Genomic DNA, 17,489 nt, shown 5'->3' on the forward strand with positions numbered 1-17,489 from the left:
AAGTGAGACAGGCCTTTCTGAAGACTCAAAATGAAGTTCTGAACTTGTGCCTCGTATTTTGCCAGAGATTTATCACAAAGATTTAGGAAGTCTTATTCCTGGGAACGATGCAAAAAAACATTGAGAAAGAACTTCCATTTCTAAATATCGCCGTTCACGACTTCAGGCTGCCCAAAGTTTTACAGCCAATTAAATATTTTTGAATTGTAGTTACTATTATAATGTAAGAAACTGGGCAGTCAATTTGTGCACAGCAAGCTTGCATAAACAACAGTAAAATAAGTAAGATAAAATGTGACCAGTGAAACTAAATGATCTGAATACATCCCGTTTTTAATGTGCAAACAATTTGCAGTAGCTATAGTTGCAGATAAGTTAATCTCCTGCAGGTGGCGCAGCTTCGGGAGGACCACAGTGGGAGCTAGCACCGCGGTGTTCTCTTGATTTATCTTACACTTGTCGATGGAGGTCGGTCTGGAGGAGGGATTTGCGCATGCGCGCTTATGCCCAGGCTGGCTTCATGGCGGAGTCGGACTCTGAGGGAGCGAAGGTAACCATAGCAACGCGGCCTAAAGGCTGGAGTCGCCTGACTCTCGGAGCTGGGTGACTGAGTGTAGGGGCTGCTCAGCGTTAGGCGGGGGGAATGAGTGGAGGCGATCAGGTAACCCGGGGGTGTTACTGCGCACAGCAAGATCCCACAATGAGCGGCCGGTTACTGGGTGTTGGTTGAGGGAGGAATGTTGGTCAGGACACCGGATTAATGAGCCCGCAGCCAGAGAAGCCGCTAATGTCAGCGGGTCGCCAATAGCAGAAACAATGTTGTCACTGATTTACTATAGATAATTGTGTGGGATTTTTAACATCCACCTGAAGGGGGCAGACAGCGTTAACGCCTCCAAAACCGCCCCTCACCCCCCGACAGTGCGACGCTCCCTCGGTACTGACCCTCTGACAGTGCAGCACTCCCTCAGTACTGACCCTCTGACAGTGCAGCACTCCCTCAGTACTGACCCTCTGACAGTGCAGCACTCCCTCAGCACTGACCCTCCGACAGTGCGGCACTCCCTCAGTACTGACCCTCTGACAGTGCAGCACTCCCTCAGTACTGACCCTCTGACAGTGCGGCACTCCCTCAGTACTGACCCTCTGACAGTGCAGCACTCCCTCAGCACTGACCCTCCGACAGTGCAGCACTCCCTCAGTACTGACCCTCTGACAGTGCGGCACTCCCTCAGTACTGACCCTCTGACAGTGCGGCACTCCCTCAGTACTGACCCTCTGACTGTGCGGCACTCCCTCAGTACTGACCCTCTGACAGTGCGGCACTCCCTCAGTACTGACCCTCTGACAGTGCGGCACTCCCTCAGTACTGACCCTCTGACAGTGCAGCGCTCCCTCAGTACTGACCCTCTGACAGTGCAGCGCTCCCTCAGTACTGACCCTCTGACAGTGCAGCGCTCCCTCAGTACTGACCCTCTGACAGTGCAGCTCTCCCTCAGTACTGACCCTCTGACAGTGCAGCACTCCCTCAGTACTGACCCTCTGACAGTGCAGCGCTCCCTCAGTACTGACCCTCTGACAGTGCAGCACTCCCTCAGTCCTGACCCTCTGACAGTGCAGCACTCCCTCAGTACTGACCCTCTGACAGTGCAGCACTCCCTCAGTACTGACCCTCCGACAGTGCAGCACTCCCTCAGTACTGACCCTCTGACAGTGCAGCACTCCCTCAGTACTGACCATCTGACAGTGCAGCACTCCCTCAGTACTGACCCTCTGACAGTGCAGCACTCCCTCAGTACTGACCCTCCGACAGTGCGGCACTCCCTCAGTACTGACCCTCCGACAGTGCGGCACTCCCTCAGCACTGACCCTCCGACAGTGCATCACTCCCTCAGTACTGACCCTCTGACAGTGCAGCACTCCCTCGGCACTGACTCTCTGACAGTGCAGCACTCCCTCGGCACTGACCCTCCGACAATGCGGCGCTCCTTCAGCACTGACCCTCCGACAGTGCGGTGCTCCTTCAGCACTGACCCTCCAACAGCGCGGCGCTCCCTCAGCACTGACCCTCTGACAGTGCGGCGCTCCCTCAGCACTGACCCTCTGACAGTGCGGCACTCCCTCAGCACTGACCCTCTGACAGTGCGGCACTCCCTCAGCGCTGACCCTCCGGTGCGACGCTCCCTTAGCGCTGACCCTCCGACAGCGCGGCGCTCCCTCAGTGCTGACCCCACCCCTGCCCAACAGTGCCGCACTCCCTTAATACTGATCCTCCAACAGTGTGATTCTCCCTCAGTACTGACCATCCGACAGTGCAGCACTCCCTCTATACTGAACCGGGGAGAATCAGACTAGATTTTGTGCCCAAGTCCCTGAAGTGTGACTTGTACCCAAAGCTGCCAACGCAGATGTGAGTGTGCTACCCACTGGGCCATGACTGACACTTGAAACCCACAGCAAGTGGTTAGGAAAATTGTTGTTATCCGAAAACTGTACCAGAAATAGTGCGGGAATATATGAAGGATTTACCAAGTGAAATGGATAAATATTTTAAAAATAAAATATTTGAAAGAGTGTAAGGAAAGGACAGGGGAATGTCACAAATCGCAGATCTGTTTTCTGAATACAGTACTTTCTATGGCACTACTCAGATGAGGCTGTTCTCCTGGTGACCTGGCCAAGATTCTCTCATTCAACAAACAACACCAAAACACATTAACTCTTCATTTATTTCATTGGTATCTATGGAATCTTGCTGTACGCAAGGCAAATTGTGTGCTTGCCTACATAACAGTGCCGGCATGTCAGTGTAATTAATCCCTTTTCAATTTTGTGCTTTGGGACATTTCTGACAAATATGATAAGTCAGTCTGTAAATCATTTTCTTTTTATGACAGACTGAATGTAAATCCTTTCCACTGATGTACCATGACTTCTGGATTTGCTGATATCCAGGCTTTTTGCATGTGAGCGGAACCTGTACGTGGTAAACCTCCTGCTGGATTCATGTTGGTAACTCTCTATTTCCTCGTCTCATGTGTCGAGCCCTGACTCAGTTCTGGCCTACATATGTCTCTCATCCAAGTGGCCATGCTTCATGTGTAAACCTAGCCTGTGAGTGTCAGCTGAAAATTCAACTGTGAGAGCCATCACAGCTGAGTTCAATGACATCCTCAGCAGATGTTTCCAGACTCTTCCCAGCATGAGATACTGGATGATGATCGGGGATTTTATCCTTGCCAATATTTTTCACCCTGTTCTTTAGTCCAAGGATGTTTATTTTTTAAAGTACATCACAAAAGACTTATTTGCTTCGGTGTTTGAAACCGGTTATTTCATTTAAATTAAAAGAACCTTTCAATTTGTTTTCAGACAAAGCTTGTTACTAACCAACCATATGATGAAAGTCTGGATGTGAATGATTCTGAAGAGGTAGCAAGCATCTACACTCCATCCCCAAGACAGCCTGGTAAGTCCCAGTTGAAGGAAGCATGTGGTCCAAGGGAGAGAGAGATAGAGGAGGGCACACAGTCAGGAGAGGTTATATACTACTGATGATTACAGATGGGAGTTTTACATGAAGAGTAACACGTGAACTAACATGATATAACATGGCAAATGTGACAGGCTGATGAGGTAAATCATCACAAACAAAGTCACAAGTGCAGGTATCAATGAAATTCATTGCTGACAGTATTTTATTTTGTTTATGATGGCTCTAGTTTGTTTCCAACTGAATAAACAAAATACCTGTTGGCAGAAACCACTTGTATTTGTGTCTTGATACAATCTGTAATGTTTGCCCCTTCTCTTGCAAAGGCAATGACTCCTGAAGGAGGTACAGTTCCAGGGACACAGTGCTCTCCATGTTATTACCCAAATAGCTGTTGTTATGTGAGAAAGTTGTTATTCACAGTGGGAGGTAACACAGAAGCCAAATTCCATTCTCTCTCAATCTCCTGCACACATAATTACTTTGACAGAAATCACTGGTTAATGATCCAGAGTGGGAACTATTGTGGATATTCTCCTTTAGCAAGGATTCCGAATCCACCTTTAGCTTCCCTTGCTATTCCCTAGTGAAGACCTGGTAACTCAGCACACCCTGGGCATTGAACCTGATAGCTTCTTGTTTCGTGTTACTCACTGAGGCATCCGAATATTGTGTTCCATTCCAGAATATAACAGTGTGAGTTGAGCTCAGTGGTGCCGAGATGCTTGGACCTTCAGGTATTTGACACCCAGGTCCTGCTGTTATTCTGAAGTGCTGAGCCCATGTCACTGCAAGCATCCAGTGAATATCGAGCTCTGCCTCTCTACAAACTGGTATGCAGCATTTCAGTTTGTTTCACAGGCCTCACAGTCATTGCATTGAAAGGTCTTGAGCTGGAAAGATAGGACATCCTCCTCCAGAATAACTCTCAGCCCTTTACGAGATCTGCAGTGTTCTATAACAGTTTTATTTCAACCTACTGCCCCACTCATCAGATGCTTTGGTAGGAAAAGAATGGCTCTCCCTCACTGGTGTGTACTGCTGAGGTCTGCGAAGAAGCCTGAACTGGTCTTGTATCATTGGCATTTGGATCTGTTCAGGCTGTGCTTGACAAATTACTGATCTGGAGCCGCAGATGGGTGTGTACTCAGAACCTAACTGTGAAGCATTGTGAAATTTATCCCTTCTTCTTAAAGTAACCCTGTTTAATGTCAATATTGAAACCTCTTTGTCTGCACTACAGTGGAAATAAGAGCACTATTTATACATGTAATGTATAATATGGGTCTGTTGCATGCTTATAGCCAGTGTCAGTTTGGATCCAGACTCGAAGCAAAAGAAAAGATTTTCTGAAATTTCATCCTGTTTGCTTTTAGCTGATCAGAGGTCAAACCGTTCCCAGACCAGACTCATGGCAGATAACAGCAGCGATGAGTATGAGGAGGAGAACAGTAAGATAACATCCACTGAGGTAATGCATATATTCATCACAACTACTCACGTCAGGATCTGCATGCAATACTATCTGCAGTGATACACTACCACTACACAAGAGAAAAGTATAACTCTGAGGTGATATCACCCGGGCTCTACTCAAATCTGTGCACACTGTTGTGGTGTATTTCAAACCAACACTGAACACGGTCTTTCGTTCAAATGTCAAGCAGCCTTTATTTTTACACCGGTGGAGAGACAATCTCTACTGGTAAACCAGGAGACTTCTCCAACAATACAGAGTTTCAAGCAGTTTATATACTTTTCTAATTGCGTTACAATCACAGTGCAGCCTACAAAAGGACTGACACCTTTAAGAAAGACTGGAATTTAGGACATCACAACAATGACACAGGATAACCACCATCATGTAATCTAATTAAGAAATGGAGGAGGCCATTGTCACAGCCAAATGGCCCCAGACAACATCCATTCACAACCATTTTGCTTTTATCCATTCACCCCTGTCATGGAAGGAGAGAAATTTTTTACATAAAATCAACTTTGGAGCCAGGGACAGCTCATCTTGGTAGGATCCATTGTTTTCAGTTGTGGAAATAACATCAGCATTGAGCAGGTCTGTCCACAACAGACTTGCTGGATCAAAGTGAGCGCCAAGCACCAATCATCCAGCAAGATGTCCCCAGGAGACGTGTTTGTGATACTGTCTAAGCTTAGCATCCAGGAACCATTTTAACCCCATAATTGCTGTAGAGCTTGAAAGCCCCACTTCAACACTCTGCTCTTACACTAACCTGACACAAAACAAGTGTACGCGCACACAAACACCCATCCCTATACCTAACACTACTGGCTTAGATTTGGGTACATGCATGTTTTTAAAATGGATGAGTCTAATTGAAGAGCTAAAGTCAGAAGCTCAGCACAGCAACAATATTGGAAACAGTAGAAAAGAAGCCAAGATAAATCTGCAATTAGCGATAAGATGATAGTTCAGTTTTAAAAGGCTATGGAGTGTAGGAAGAAGCATGCGGTGTAATGATTAAGAAGAATATACAATTCTGTGCTGGAAATTGTGTAAGAGAATTGGTGTAGGAACACACTCTGTCTGTCATCCAAGAGCTCAATTTTCAAAGTACGCCCATACCTGACCTCGTCCTCCACGGGCGATTGAAAAGCCAACCTCGAGTATTTACTTACAGATATCAGTGAGAGGTGTGTGCCTACTTTTCACTGCAGAGTTTGTCTTTCATTGGTGTGGTGTTTGCTGCAATTTGCTCCCACCTCCAAGCTCACGCCAAACCTGTCTCACTACTACTTTACACATTATTTTGTGGACCACTGCTGCAGATAATATCCAAAAAGCAGTCATGTGACATCCGTCCATCCATCTTTCAGTCTGTCCTGGAGAATTTGATTTTTACGCACCTCTTCCACTCTTCAGATTCCAACCACTTCACAAACACACACAATTTAACTCACTCGCCACTAGAAGCTACAATCCTAACTACTACAGCATAACATATCACAATGCTTTTGCGTCCTTTGTACTCATCCAGTTATTAAATTCATTGTCATTCCTTGGGTTACTGCTCATACCCTCTCCACATTGGCTGATGAATGGAGCCTCCTATAGCCCTTTTCTGTTCTCAGTGGAGCATCCAGTCATATTCAGCATATAATAAGGAGAGTTTGAAGAAGCTGTCAGGATCTTATACCACACATTTCTGCTGGTGATGTCAGATCCTGGGAGTGGGGAGATAATCAATGCCCAATTACAGGAAAAACCTCCAGGGAGATTCCTCTCCAAATCCATAAGACAGTTGAGCGGCTTTCAGGAAATTGTGTTTTCCTGTGATGCTTTACTTGGTCCCTCATCATTCATTCCAGTGGTCTCTTCCCTCAGGGACCTTACAGGCTCCTTATAGGAATTTAGCAGATCCATGCTGACTGCAACCACCGATACATGAAGTGTCCGACCAGCTGAGGAGTCTTGTAGCTTCTCTGTCCCCTAGCATGGAAACCAGTTTATTGTAAATTCACCGAGCAGTTCAGCCTGGTGTCCTTGAGTGTCCTCGGCCCAACCATTTTCAGCTGCTTCATCAATGACCTTCCCTCCATCATAAGGCCTGAAATGGAGATATTTGTGGATGATTGCACAATGTTCAGCACCATTCGCAACTTAGATACTGAAGCAGTCTGTGTCCATATGGAGCAAGACCTGGACAACATTCGGGCTTGGGCTGATAACTGGCAAGCAACATTTGTGCCACACAAGTGCCAGGCAATGACCATCTCCAACAAGAGAGAATCTAACCATCTCCCCCTGACATTCAATGGCATTACCATTGCTGAATTCCCCACTATCAACATCCTGGGCATTACCATTGACCAGAAATTGAACTGGACTAGCTATATAGTATTGTGGCTACACGAGCAGGCCAGAGACTGGGAATTCCGAGGCGAGTAACTCACCTGATTCTCCAAAGCCTGATCACTATCTACGAGGCACGTCAACAGTGTAATGGAATACTCTGCACTTGCCTGGAAGAGTGCAGCTCCCACAACACTCATGACACCATCCAGGACAAAACAGCTTTCTTGATTGGCACCCCATCAACTACCTTAAACACTCATTCCCTCCACCACCCCTGCACATTGACAGCAGCGTGTATCATTTACAAGATGCACACAGCAACTCAGCAAGGCTCCTTCAACAGTGCCTTTAAAGCGCATGACCTCTACCACCTAGAAAGACAAGGGCAGCAAATGCATGGGAACACCACCATCTGCACGTTCCCCTCCAAGCCACACACCATCCTGATTTGAAACTATATTGCCATTCCTTCACTGTGGCTGGGTCAGAATCCTGTAACTCCCTTCCTAACAGCACTGTGGGTGTATCTACACCACATAGACTGCAGTGGTACAAGAAGTACCACCACTTTCTCAAGGGCAATTAGGGATGGGCAATAAATGCTGGCCTAGCCAGCGATACCCAACATCCTATGAATGAATTTTTTAAAAAGCTGCTTTAGACCTTGAATTAAGCCCTGCTGTCTGGCAAGGTCCCAGGTTCAGTCCTCATCCTGAGTTAACTTGTCTAAGTTGGGACTGTAGTGGTGTTGCTAAAAATGACCTTAGCATCCTTTGGGTTCGAGTAAAAGGGCAATCAGCGAGGCTCCCACTCCTGATCAATCACTTCAAGTACTGGAAATTGTTGTGTTTAACTATCAGAAGTGACTACTTTGCGTCCCTCAACGTGCCTGTGGACATTTGCAACCAGAAATGATCACTGGCTGTAGTACTAAAGGGCTACTGAAGAAGGCAGTAGACAGAGTCTGTCAAGAAAATAAGGTTCCGCTGCAGAGGAAGAGGCATGCGCTCAGCAGCAAGCAGGTTCTGTACATTCGCTGAATGAAAGGGGGAGCTCAACAGGCTCAAAGGCTCTGTCTCAATTTGAGTTCCTTCTGTTCGTTTCAGAGAGGTAGAAATTGGCATTGTGCCTCGTACTTGGATTTGTACTCTTGTCAGCTGATCACAGCGATCATGCAGATTCTCAGATAACTTGGTCGGGAAAGGATTGCCCTGTCCATAACTGAGCCCAAATGACTGGAAGGACCTCAGATTAGATTTATGTAAAGTTAGCTGATCTCAGTTAATGTGGTCCATTTGGCTAAATGTTGACAGTTAGAGACGGGAGCAACCAGCCAAGGTTATTTTTATTCATTTACGGGATGTGGGAGTTGCTGGCTAGGCCAACATTTATTGCCCATCCGTAATTGCCTTTGAGCAGGTGGTAGTGAACTGCCTTCTCGAACCGCTGCAGTCCATGTGAAGTAGGTACTCCCACAGTGCTGTTAGGGAGGGAGTTCCAGGACTTTGACCTAGTGAAAGTGAAGGAACGGTGATATATTTCCAAGTCAGGATGGTGAGTGGCTTGGAGGGGAACTTCCAGGTGGTGGTGTTCCCAGGTACCTACTGCCCTTGTCCTTTTAGATGGTAGTGGTCGTGGGTTTGGAAGGTGCTGCCTAAGGAACCTTGATGAGTTTCTGCAGTGCATCTTGTAGATGGTACACACACTGCTGCCACTGTTCATCGGTGGTGGAGGTAGTGAATGTTTGTGGAAGGGGTACCAATCAAGCGGGTAGTTTGTCCTGGATGGTGTCAAGCTTCTTGAGTGCTGTTGGAGCTGCACTCATCCAGGAAAGTGGACAGTATTCCATCACACTCCTGAATTGTGCCTTGTAGATGGTGGACAGGTTTTGGGGAGTCAGGAGGTGAGTTACTCGCCGTAGGATTCTTAGTCTGTGACCTGCTCTTGTAGCCACAGTATTTATATGGCTAGTCCAGTTCAGTTCCTGGTCAATGGTAATCCCCCAAGATGTTGATAGTGAGGGAATCATTGATGGTAATGCCATTGAACATCAAGGGGCGATGGTTAGATTCTCTCTTGTTGGAGATGGTCATTGCCTGACACTTGTGTGACGTGAATGTTACTTGCCACTTGTCAGCCCAAGCCTGGATATTTCCCAAGTCTTGCTACATTTGGACATGGACTGCTTCAGTGTCTGTGCAATCACGAATGGTGCTGAACATTGTGCAATCATCAGCGAACATCCCCACTTCTGACCTTATGATGGAAGGAAGGTCATTGATGAAGTAGCTGAAGATGGTTGGATCGAGGACACTACCCTGAGGAACTCCTGCAGTGATGTCCTGGAACTGAGATGACTGACCTCCAACAACCACAACCATTTTCCTTTGTCTTAGGCATGACTCCAACCAGCGGAAAGCTTTCCCCCTGATTCCCATTGACTCCAGTTTTACATGGGCTCCTTGATGCCACACTCGGTCATCATCATGATCACTACCCACAGACCCTTTTGTGTGTGTGTGGACAGGATCAGGCTCAGCTGTAACTCTCAGGGTCCAGGATCTCACTGTAACTATTGGCAAAGGTACCAGAATTGGCCAGTTCAACAGAATTCCCAGAAAGAGTCAGTACCTCTAGTGGAGTGAAAATCAGCGTTCTTCCCGCACAGGAAGTACTGAAGTAGAAGGCTTAGCGATGAGGAACATACACAATCATCTGAAGTTATTTCTTCTTCAAAATGGGCAATCTGTGTGTTTATTCAACAGGAGAAGAAGAAAGGGTCAAAGGCCATGCAGCAGGGGTTTGTGGAAAATGAGGATGAGGAGGATGATGAAGATTCAGATGATACAGAATCTGATGATGATGATGAGGAGCATGGAGTACCACCAGAAGGGTGAGCCAGAGCAAAAGGTGAAAGGGAACTGAAAGCCAGCGAGCTTGTTCCAAAGGCTTAATTGGTGTAAATGTGGTGCATTATTAGGTCGTATGGACCAGAACACTCAGACAAAACTCCTGGTCTGTGTTGATCTAAGATGGAAATTCAACATCAATGTTTTTCACTTAACAGACAGAATGTCTCAAGGCACTTTGCAGAGAAATATTATCAGGAACATGTGCTGAGATATTGGAGAGGATTGGGAAAGGCAACTAAAGACTATGTGAAAAAGATGTGTTGTCAGAAGATGTTTATAAGAGAAACTAGGGGTGGAGCAGTATAGGGCAGGGGTTCCAGAGATGAGGGCCAAGGTGACTGAAAGCTTTGCTACAAATGTCCGGGTAAAGGAGAGGGGCTATTTTCCCTCCCTAGCTTCACTGTGGGTGTACCAACAACATGTGGACTGCAGTGGTTCAAGATAGCAGCTCATCACCACCTCCTCAATGGCAATTAGGGATTGGCAATAAATGTTTGCCTTGCTGGTGACACCCACATCCTGTGAGTGAATTAAAAAAAAATCACATTTGGAGGATGTGGGAGATGTGCAGCCATTGGAAGATTTGAAGATATGGGCAAACATTTTAAATTGGATGTGTCATGGGGAGCTAGTATGTGTCAGGGAGGATGAGGGTACAGGGGGCAGCATTAGTGTGGGAGAGGTTGTGGTCAGTTGCACTTCAGAGCAATTGGAGTTTATGGATGTTAAAAATAGTTATTATTTAAAAAGGTATGAACATCTCCATTTATGATGGTCCAGGTAAAAAAGTGCCAATGTCACAAGGCTCAACATCTTACAGGGTTGAGAGTGCCTGAAACTGCAGGAAGTTTCAGTTAAGAGTCTGAAGAGTCAATGAATTAAAGTATTTTAATGTAGTTCCCACTGTCCATGCTTATCACAGGCAGTTACTTATGTCCAGTAAATGATGCCGACCATTTGTCACTCCTTTAAGCATCAATTACAAATGAGCCACTTAAAGGCACTAAGTACACCAACTATTTTGTGCAGTTGAACACTTATGACTGTTAATTGTACATAATTGAGTATTTAATTCTGTTCAGGTGCTGGGAATTAACTGGAGATTCATTTGTGCTACCCTGGAAGATGTCCGGTGGTGGTAAAACTGGAGGCAGAGGGTACACCAAGGCCAAGACTCACTCCTCCAGAGCCAGCCTCCAAATCCCCATCAGCTGCATCAACCAGCTGCTGCATAGGGTCACTATGCCGAGTTTGTCACAGCTGGAGCCCCCGTCTCCCTGGCCACCGTCCTCGAGTCCCTCACCGCTGAGATCCTCGAGCTGGCCGGCAACACAGCCCAGGACACCAAGAAGACCCACATCATCCCCTCCACCTGTAGCTCGCCATCCGCAATGACCAGGAGCTCAACACGCTACTGGGAGAGGTCACCATAGCCCAGGGTGGGGTCCTGCCCAACATCCAGGCTGTGCTGCTGCCCAAGAAAACTGGGCACTCCAGTAAAGCTTGTGCCTGAAGGGGCAAGATCAGAAAAATAGTGGGACAGGTAGATAAGGTGGTTAAGCAGGCATATGGGATTAGCCTTTATTAGCCGAGGCATAGAATATAAGAGCGGGGAGGTTGTGCTGGAACTGTATAAAACGCTGGTTAGGCCACAGCTAGAGTATTGCATGCAGTTCTGGAATCCGCATTATAGGAAGGATGTGATTGCACTAGAGAGAGTGCAGAGGAGATTTACCAGGATATTGCCTGAGCTGGAGAGTTTTAGTTATGAGGAGAGATTGGATAGACTGGGGTTATTTTCCCTGGAGCAGAGGAGATTGAGGGCGGACATGACTGAGGTGTATAAAATTGTGAGGGACATAGATAGGGTAGACAGGAAGGAACTTTTCCCCTTGGCGGAGGGATCAATAACCAGGGGGCATAGATTTAAGGTAAGGGGCAGGAGGTTTAGAGGGGATGTGAGGAAGAATTTTTTCACCCAGAGGGTGGTGGGAATCTGGAACTCACTGCCTGAAAGGGTGGTAGAGGCAGAAACCCTCATAACATTTCAGAAGTATTTGGATGTGCACTTGCGATGCCATGGCATACAAGACTATGGGCCAAGTGCTGGAAAATGGGATTAGAATAGCTAGGTACTTGTTTGACCAGCGCAGACTCAGTGGGCTGAAGGGCCTTTTTCTGTGCTGTAGACCTCTATGACTCTACACATAGGTGCAGATCCTGAACGCTCCCTCAGGAACCCCAGCCCCTTCGACCTGTACAGAGGGGTTTTCTGTATGGGCTGCTCTTGCCTTCACTTCCTCGCCCCCATCAGCTGTATGGGCATGTCGTGGCGTTCCATCCTGCTGTCCAGAGATGGCGGGGGCCTCCAGTGGCAGGCCATCTATGTGGGAGTCCTCTCTTTTATCATTGGGGATTTGGCGCGGAGGGTGTTGCATGCAGTACAGCCGTAGGTTACAATGGTTCACGGACTCCCAGGCCACCTGTCTGTGTTCCATGCATTCATAGATTGTGGGATATTGCATTCCCCTTTTAATTATCTCAGGGAGTTGCTCCTGAAACATTGGCTGAACTTCAGCCCCATGTCCCTTATCTTTGGCCACCGGGTGCAGAAGGGGAGCAGGGATGAGGCAAGACCTCCTCCTAAGCCTGCTTCTGGGCCTGGCAAAGTTGACCATAAATAGGTCCAGGCAGCGAGCGGTTGAGGGAGTCATGTGGCCTGACTTTCACCCTCTTCTGCAGCTACGTTCGCAGCTGGGTGTCCATGAGGTCTTCAATGATCGTTGGGTACCAGGGGGGCTGGAGTGCTCCAAAAAACAACACTTTGGTTTAATTTGGAAAGGTTCCCTTTAATTTTTTTCCTTTGTTACAGTGCCCCTTTAAGGAGCTGTCAGTTTGTTTAAATTAGTTAATTTGATTAACTGTTCTTAGTTCATAGGTGCTCATAAGAGTATATAGGTGCAGATCCCGAACATTCCCTCGGGAACCCCAGCCCCACAATTTGAACGGTCTCATGGAAACTCCCTCCATGCTTTTTTGATCTGCACGGAGGGGTTTCCTGTACAGGCTGCTGCTGCATACCCTTTACTTCCTCGCCCTAATCAACTGCCGGACACGCCGTGGCATTTTGCCCTGCCATCCGGACGTGGCAGGGGCCCCAGTTGGAGGTCTCTCCACATGGGAGTCATCCACTCTACCATTGGGGATTTGGCACAGAGGGGGTTGCACACAGCAGTCCCATACAATCGTAGGTTAAGATGGTTCACGGACTCCCGGGCCACCTGTATTTTCTGCGGCTTTGAGGAGTCCATGTTCCATGTGTATATAGGTTGTCAGAGGTTGCAGCCCCTTGTTAATAATTTGAAGGGGCTGCTGCTCAAATTCTGGTTGCATTTCAGGCCCACACTCCTGACATTTGGGTACCCGGTGCAGAGGGGTGCGAGCAAGGCAGAGGACTGTCTGCCCCGGGCCCTGTCCACAGTGGCCATTAATGGGTGCAGGCAGTGAGTGAATCATTTGACCCAACTGCCTGCCACTCTTCCGTGGTTACGTTTGCACCCGGGTGACCCTGCAGAGGGACCGTACGGTGTCCACCGATACACCTCAGGCCTTCCACAACCGGTGGGTGCCACAGGGGCTGGAGTGCAGCATCAGCCATGGGAACATTATTTTAATTTAATTTGATGAGTTTCCTTTAAATTTTTTTTCTTTTTGTAATAGTGCCCCTTTAAGGGGCTGTTAATGTGTTTATTAGTTAATTTGTTAACTAGCTTTTTTTTTTATTATTGGCTACTCAAAAGAGTATGTAGGTTCAGATCCTGAACCCTCCTGCTGGAACCCCAGCCCCACAGACTCTGCTTCCTCTGCCTTTTAAGGAAGAGAGTTCCAAAGACTCACAACCCTCTGAGAGAAAAAAAATTCTCCTCATCTTAAATGGGTGACCCCTTATTTTTAAACAGTGACCCCAGTTCTAGATTCTGCCACAAGAGGAAACATCTTTTTCACTTCCACTGTGTCAACACCTCTCAGCATCTTATGTGTTTCAATCAAGTCGCCTCTTATTCTTCTAAACTCCAGTAGATACAAGCCTAGCCTGTCCAACCTTTCCTCGTAAGATGATCCACCCATTCCAGGTATTAGTCTAGTAAACTTCTCTGAACTGCTTCCAATACATTTACATCTTTCCTTAAATAAGGTGACCAATACTGTACACAGCACTGCAGATGTGATATCACCAGTGCCCTGTATAACTGAAGTATAACCTCTCTACTTTTTATTCAATTTCCCTCACAATAAACGATCACATTCTCTCAGTCTTCCTACTTAACTTGCTGTACCTGCATACTAGTCATTTGCGATTCATGCACTAGGACACCCAGATCCCCATGCATCTCAGAGCTCTGCAATCTCTCACCATTTGGATAATATGCTTTTTTATTCTTCATGCTAAAATGGACAAATTCACCTTTTCCCACATTAAACTCCAATAGTCAGATCTTTGCCCACTCCCTTAACCTTATCCCTTTGTAGCCTTCTTATTTCCTCTTTACAACTTACTTTCCTACCTATCTTTATGTCATCAGCAAATTTAGCAATCTTACCTTTGATTCCTTCAGCCAAATTGTTTATATAAATTGTACAAAGTTGAGGCCCCAGCACTGCCTCCTATGACACACCACTCGTGACATCTTGTCAACCAGAAAATGACCCATTTGTGTCTACTCTCTGTTGCCTATTAGCTAGTCAATCTTCTTTCCATGCCAATATGTTACCCCCTACACCATGAGCTTTTATTTTCCACAATAACCTTTGGTGTGGCACCTTACCAAATGCCTTCTGGAATTCTAAATACAGTGCATCCACCAGATCCCCTTTATCCACAGCACATTGTCCTAGGCCCAACCATCTTCAGCTGCTTCATCAATGACTTCCTTCCATTATAAGGTCAGAAGTGGGGATGTCGCTGATGATTGCACAATGTTCAGCATCATTCACGACTCCTCAGATACTGAAGCAGTCCATGTCCAAATGTAGCAAGACCTGGACAATATCCAGGCTTGGGGTGGCAAGTAACATTCGAGCCACACAAGCGTCAGGCAATGACTATCTCCATCAAGAAAGAATCCAACCATCGCCCCTTGATGTTCAATGGCATTACCATCACTGAATCCCTCACTATCAACATCCTGGGGGTTACCATTGACCAGAAACTGAACTGGACCAGCCACATAAATACTGTGGCTACAAGAGCAGGTCAGAGGCTAGGAATTGTGTGACAAGTAACTCACCTCCTGACTCCCCAAAGCCTGTCCACCATCTATAAAGCACAAGTCAGGAGTGTGATGGAATACTCCCCACGTGCCTGGATGAGTGCTGCGCCCACAACACTGAAGGAGCTGGACACCGTCCAGGACAAAGAATCCGCTTGATTGGCGCCACATCCACAAACATTCACTCCCTCCACCACCGACACGCAATAGCAGCAGTGTGTACCATCTACAAGATGCACTGCAGGAATTCACCAAGGCTCTTTAGCACCTTCCAAATCCACGACCACTACCACCTAGAAGGGCAAGGGGAGCAGATAGATGGGAACACTGCCACCTGGAAGTTCCCCTCCAAGTCATTCACCATCCTGACTTGGAAATATATCGCCGTTCCTTCACTGTTGCTGGGCCAAAATCCTGGAACTCCCTTTCTAATAGCACTGTGGATGTACCTACACCACATGGACTGCAGTGGTTCAAGATGGCAGCTCACCACCACCTTCTGAAGGGCAATTAGAGATGGGCAATAAATGCTGGCCCAGCCAGCGAAGCCCACATCCCATGAATTAATAAAAAAATAAACATGTTATTTCTTCAAAGAACTCCAATAAGTTCATTAAACATGATTTCCCTGTCACAAAACCATGTTGACTCTGCCTAATTACCTTGAATTTATCCAAGTGCCCTGCTATAACATCTTTAATAATAACTTCTACCATTTTCCCTATGACAGATGTTAAGCTAACTGGCCTGTAGTTTCTTGCTTTCTGTCATCTCCCTTTTTGAATGAAGGAGTTACATTTGCTATTTTCCAATCTAATGGGACCTTCTCCGAACCTAGGGAATTTTGGAAAATTAAAACCAAGGTATCAACCAACTCACTAGCCACTTCTTTTAAGACCCTTGGATGGAGTCCATCAAGACCTAGGGAATTGTCAGCCAGCAGCTCCAATAATTTGCTCAGTGCCACTTCCCTGGTGATTGTAATTTTCTTGAGTTCCTCCCTTCTTCCATTCCCTGATTTACAGCTACTTCTGGGATGTTACTTGTATCCTCTATAGTGAAGACCAATGCAAAATATCTGTTCAATTCATCTGTCATCTACTTACTTTCCATTATTAATTCACCAGACTCACTTTCTATAGGACCGACATTCACTTTTCAGAGGACCTCCTTGTTAGTCCGCTCCTGAGCCTGGCCAAGGTGGCCCTTAACAGGTCCAGGCAGCAGGTGGTTGAGGGGATTGCCTGCTCCTCTTCCGTGGTTATGTCTGCGCCCAGGGGCTCTTGGATAGGGAGCACATTGCGTCCACCTGTGCTTTTGAGGCCTCCTGGGACCAGTGAGCACCACAGGGGCTGGAATGCATCATAAGCCCCCAAAATGTTACTTCAATTTAAAACTTGATACGGTTCCTTTAAGTTTTGATTTTTGTTACAGTTAAGGGGCTGTTAATTAGTTTTAGTTCATTAGTGAATTAGTTTATTGATTCACTGTTGTACTCGAGTATATAGGTGCAGCCCCCAAAATGTTATTTTAATTTAATAAGTTTGAGTTATAATTTGTTTTTGTTACAGTGCCCCTTTAAATCACTAATCATTGTTCATTTGTTTTGTTGGTGTACTTAAAAACGTATACAGGTACAAATTGAAACTGGCTTTTGGGTTAGGAAGTGTATATTTGTAATGTATATTTCTGTAAATTAAAAAGTTATGAAGTGTGTAAAGATTATGCTCCATTTCTAACCTTCACCACCTGGCTTTCTGCATTAGAACACTAACTTTTCAAGTGCTCATTTCAGGTAAAGTCTGCTTTGGTCAGCTGTTCACACTGTTAACAAATACAGGAATTATTACTGTAACCTATTATGATTTTAATGTGCATCACGTACAATGAGCAAATCATGTTAGCACAGAAGTGTTCATTATGTACAGTTGGGGATTGTACTCGATTACTGACTGTAGAGACCACTATGGCTTTGTTCCAGA

The 17,489-nt window shown here is 46.3% G+C and overlaps 1 protein-coding gene across 2 annotated transcripts in view; it reads left to right on the top strand.

Annotated features, from left to right (window-relative positions):
* The first annotated feature begins 473 nt into the window (after positions 1–473).
* Positions 474–17,489, top strand: part of ift46 (intraflagellar transport 46 homolog (Chlamydomonas)) — a 30,624-nt gene continuing 13,608 nt past the window's right edge. The window contains exons 1-4 of one of the 2 annotated variants that reach the window (XM_078533306.1): positions 474–550; positions 3,373–3,469; positions 4,870–4,964; positions 10,091–10,218. In XM_078533306.1, coding sequence (XP_078389432.1) covers positions 494–550; positions 3,373–3,469; positions 4,870–4,964; positions 10,091–10,218 — 377 coding nt within the window. In that variant the 5' untranslated portion in view covers positions 474–493. Of the gene's footprint in view, positions 662–3,372; positions 3,470–4,869; positions 4,965–10,090; positions 10,219–17,489 lie in introns of both variants that reach the window. The other variant, XM_078533316.1, reaches the window with a different exon arrangement.

The sequence above is a fragment of the Cetorhinus maximus genome, chromosome 2, assembly GCF_964194155.1.
Source record: "Cetorhinus maximus chromosome 2, sCetMax3.hap1.1, whole genome shotgun sequence".
Taxonomy (NCBI): Eukaryota; Metazoa; Chordata; class Chondrichthyes; order Lamniformes; family Cetorhinidae; genus Cetorhinus; species Cetorhinus maximus.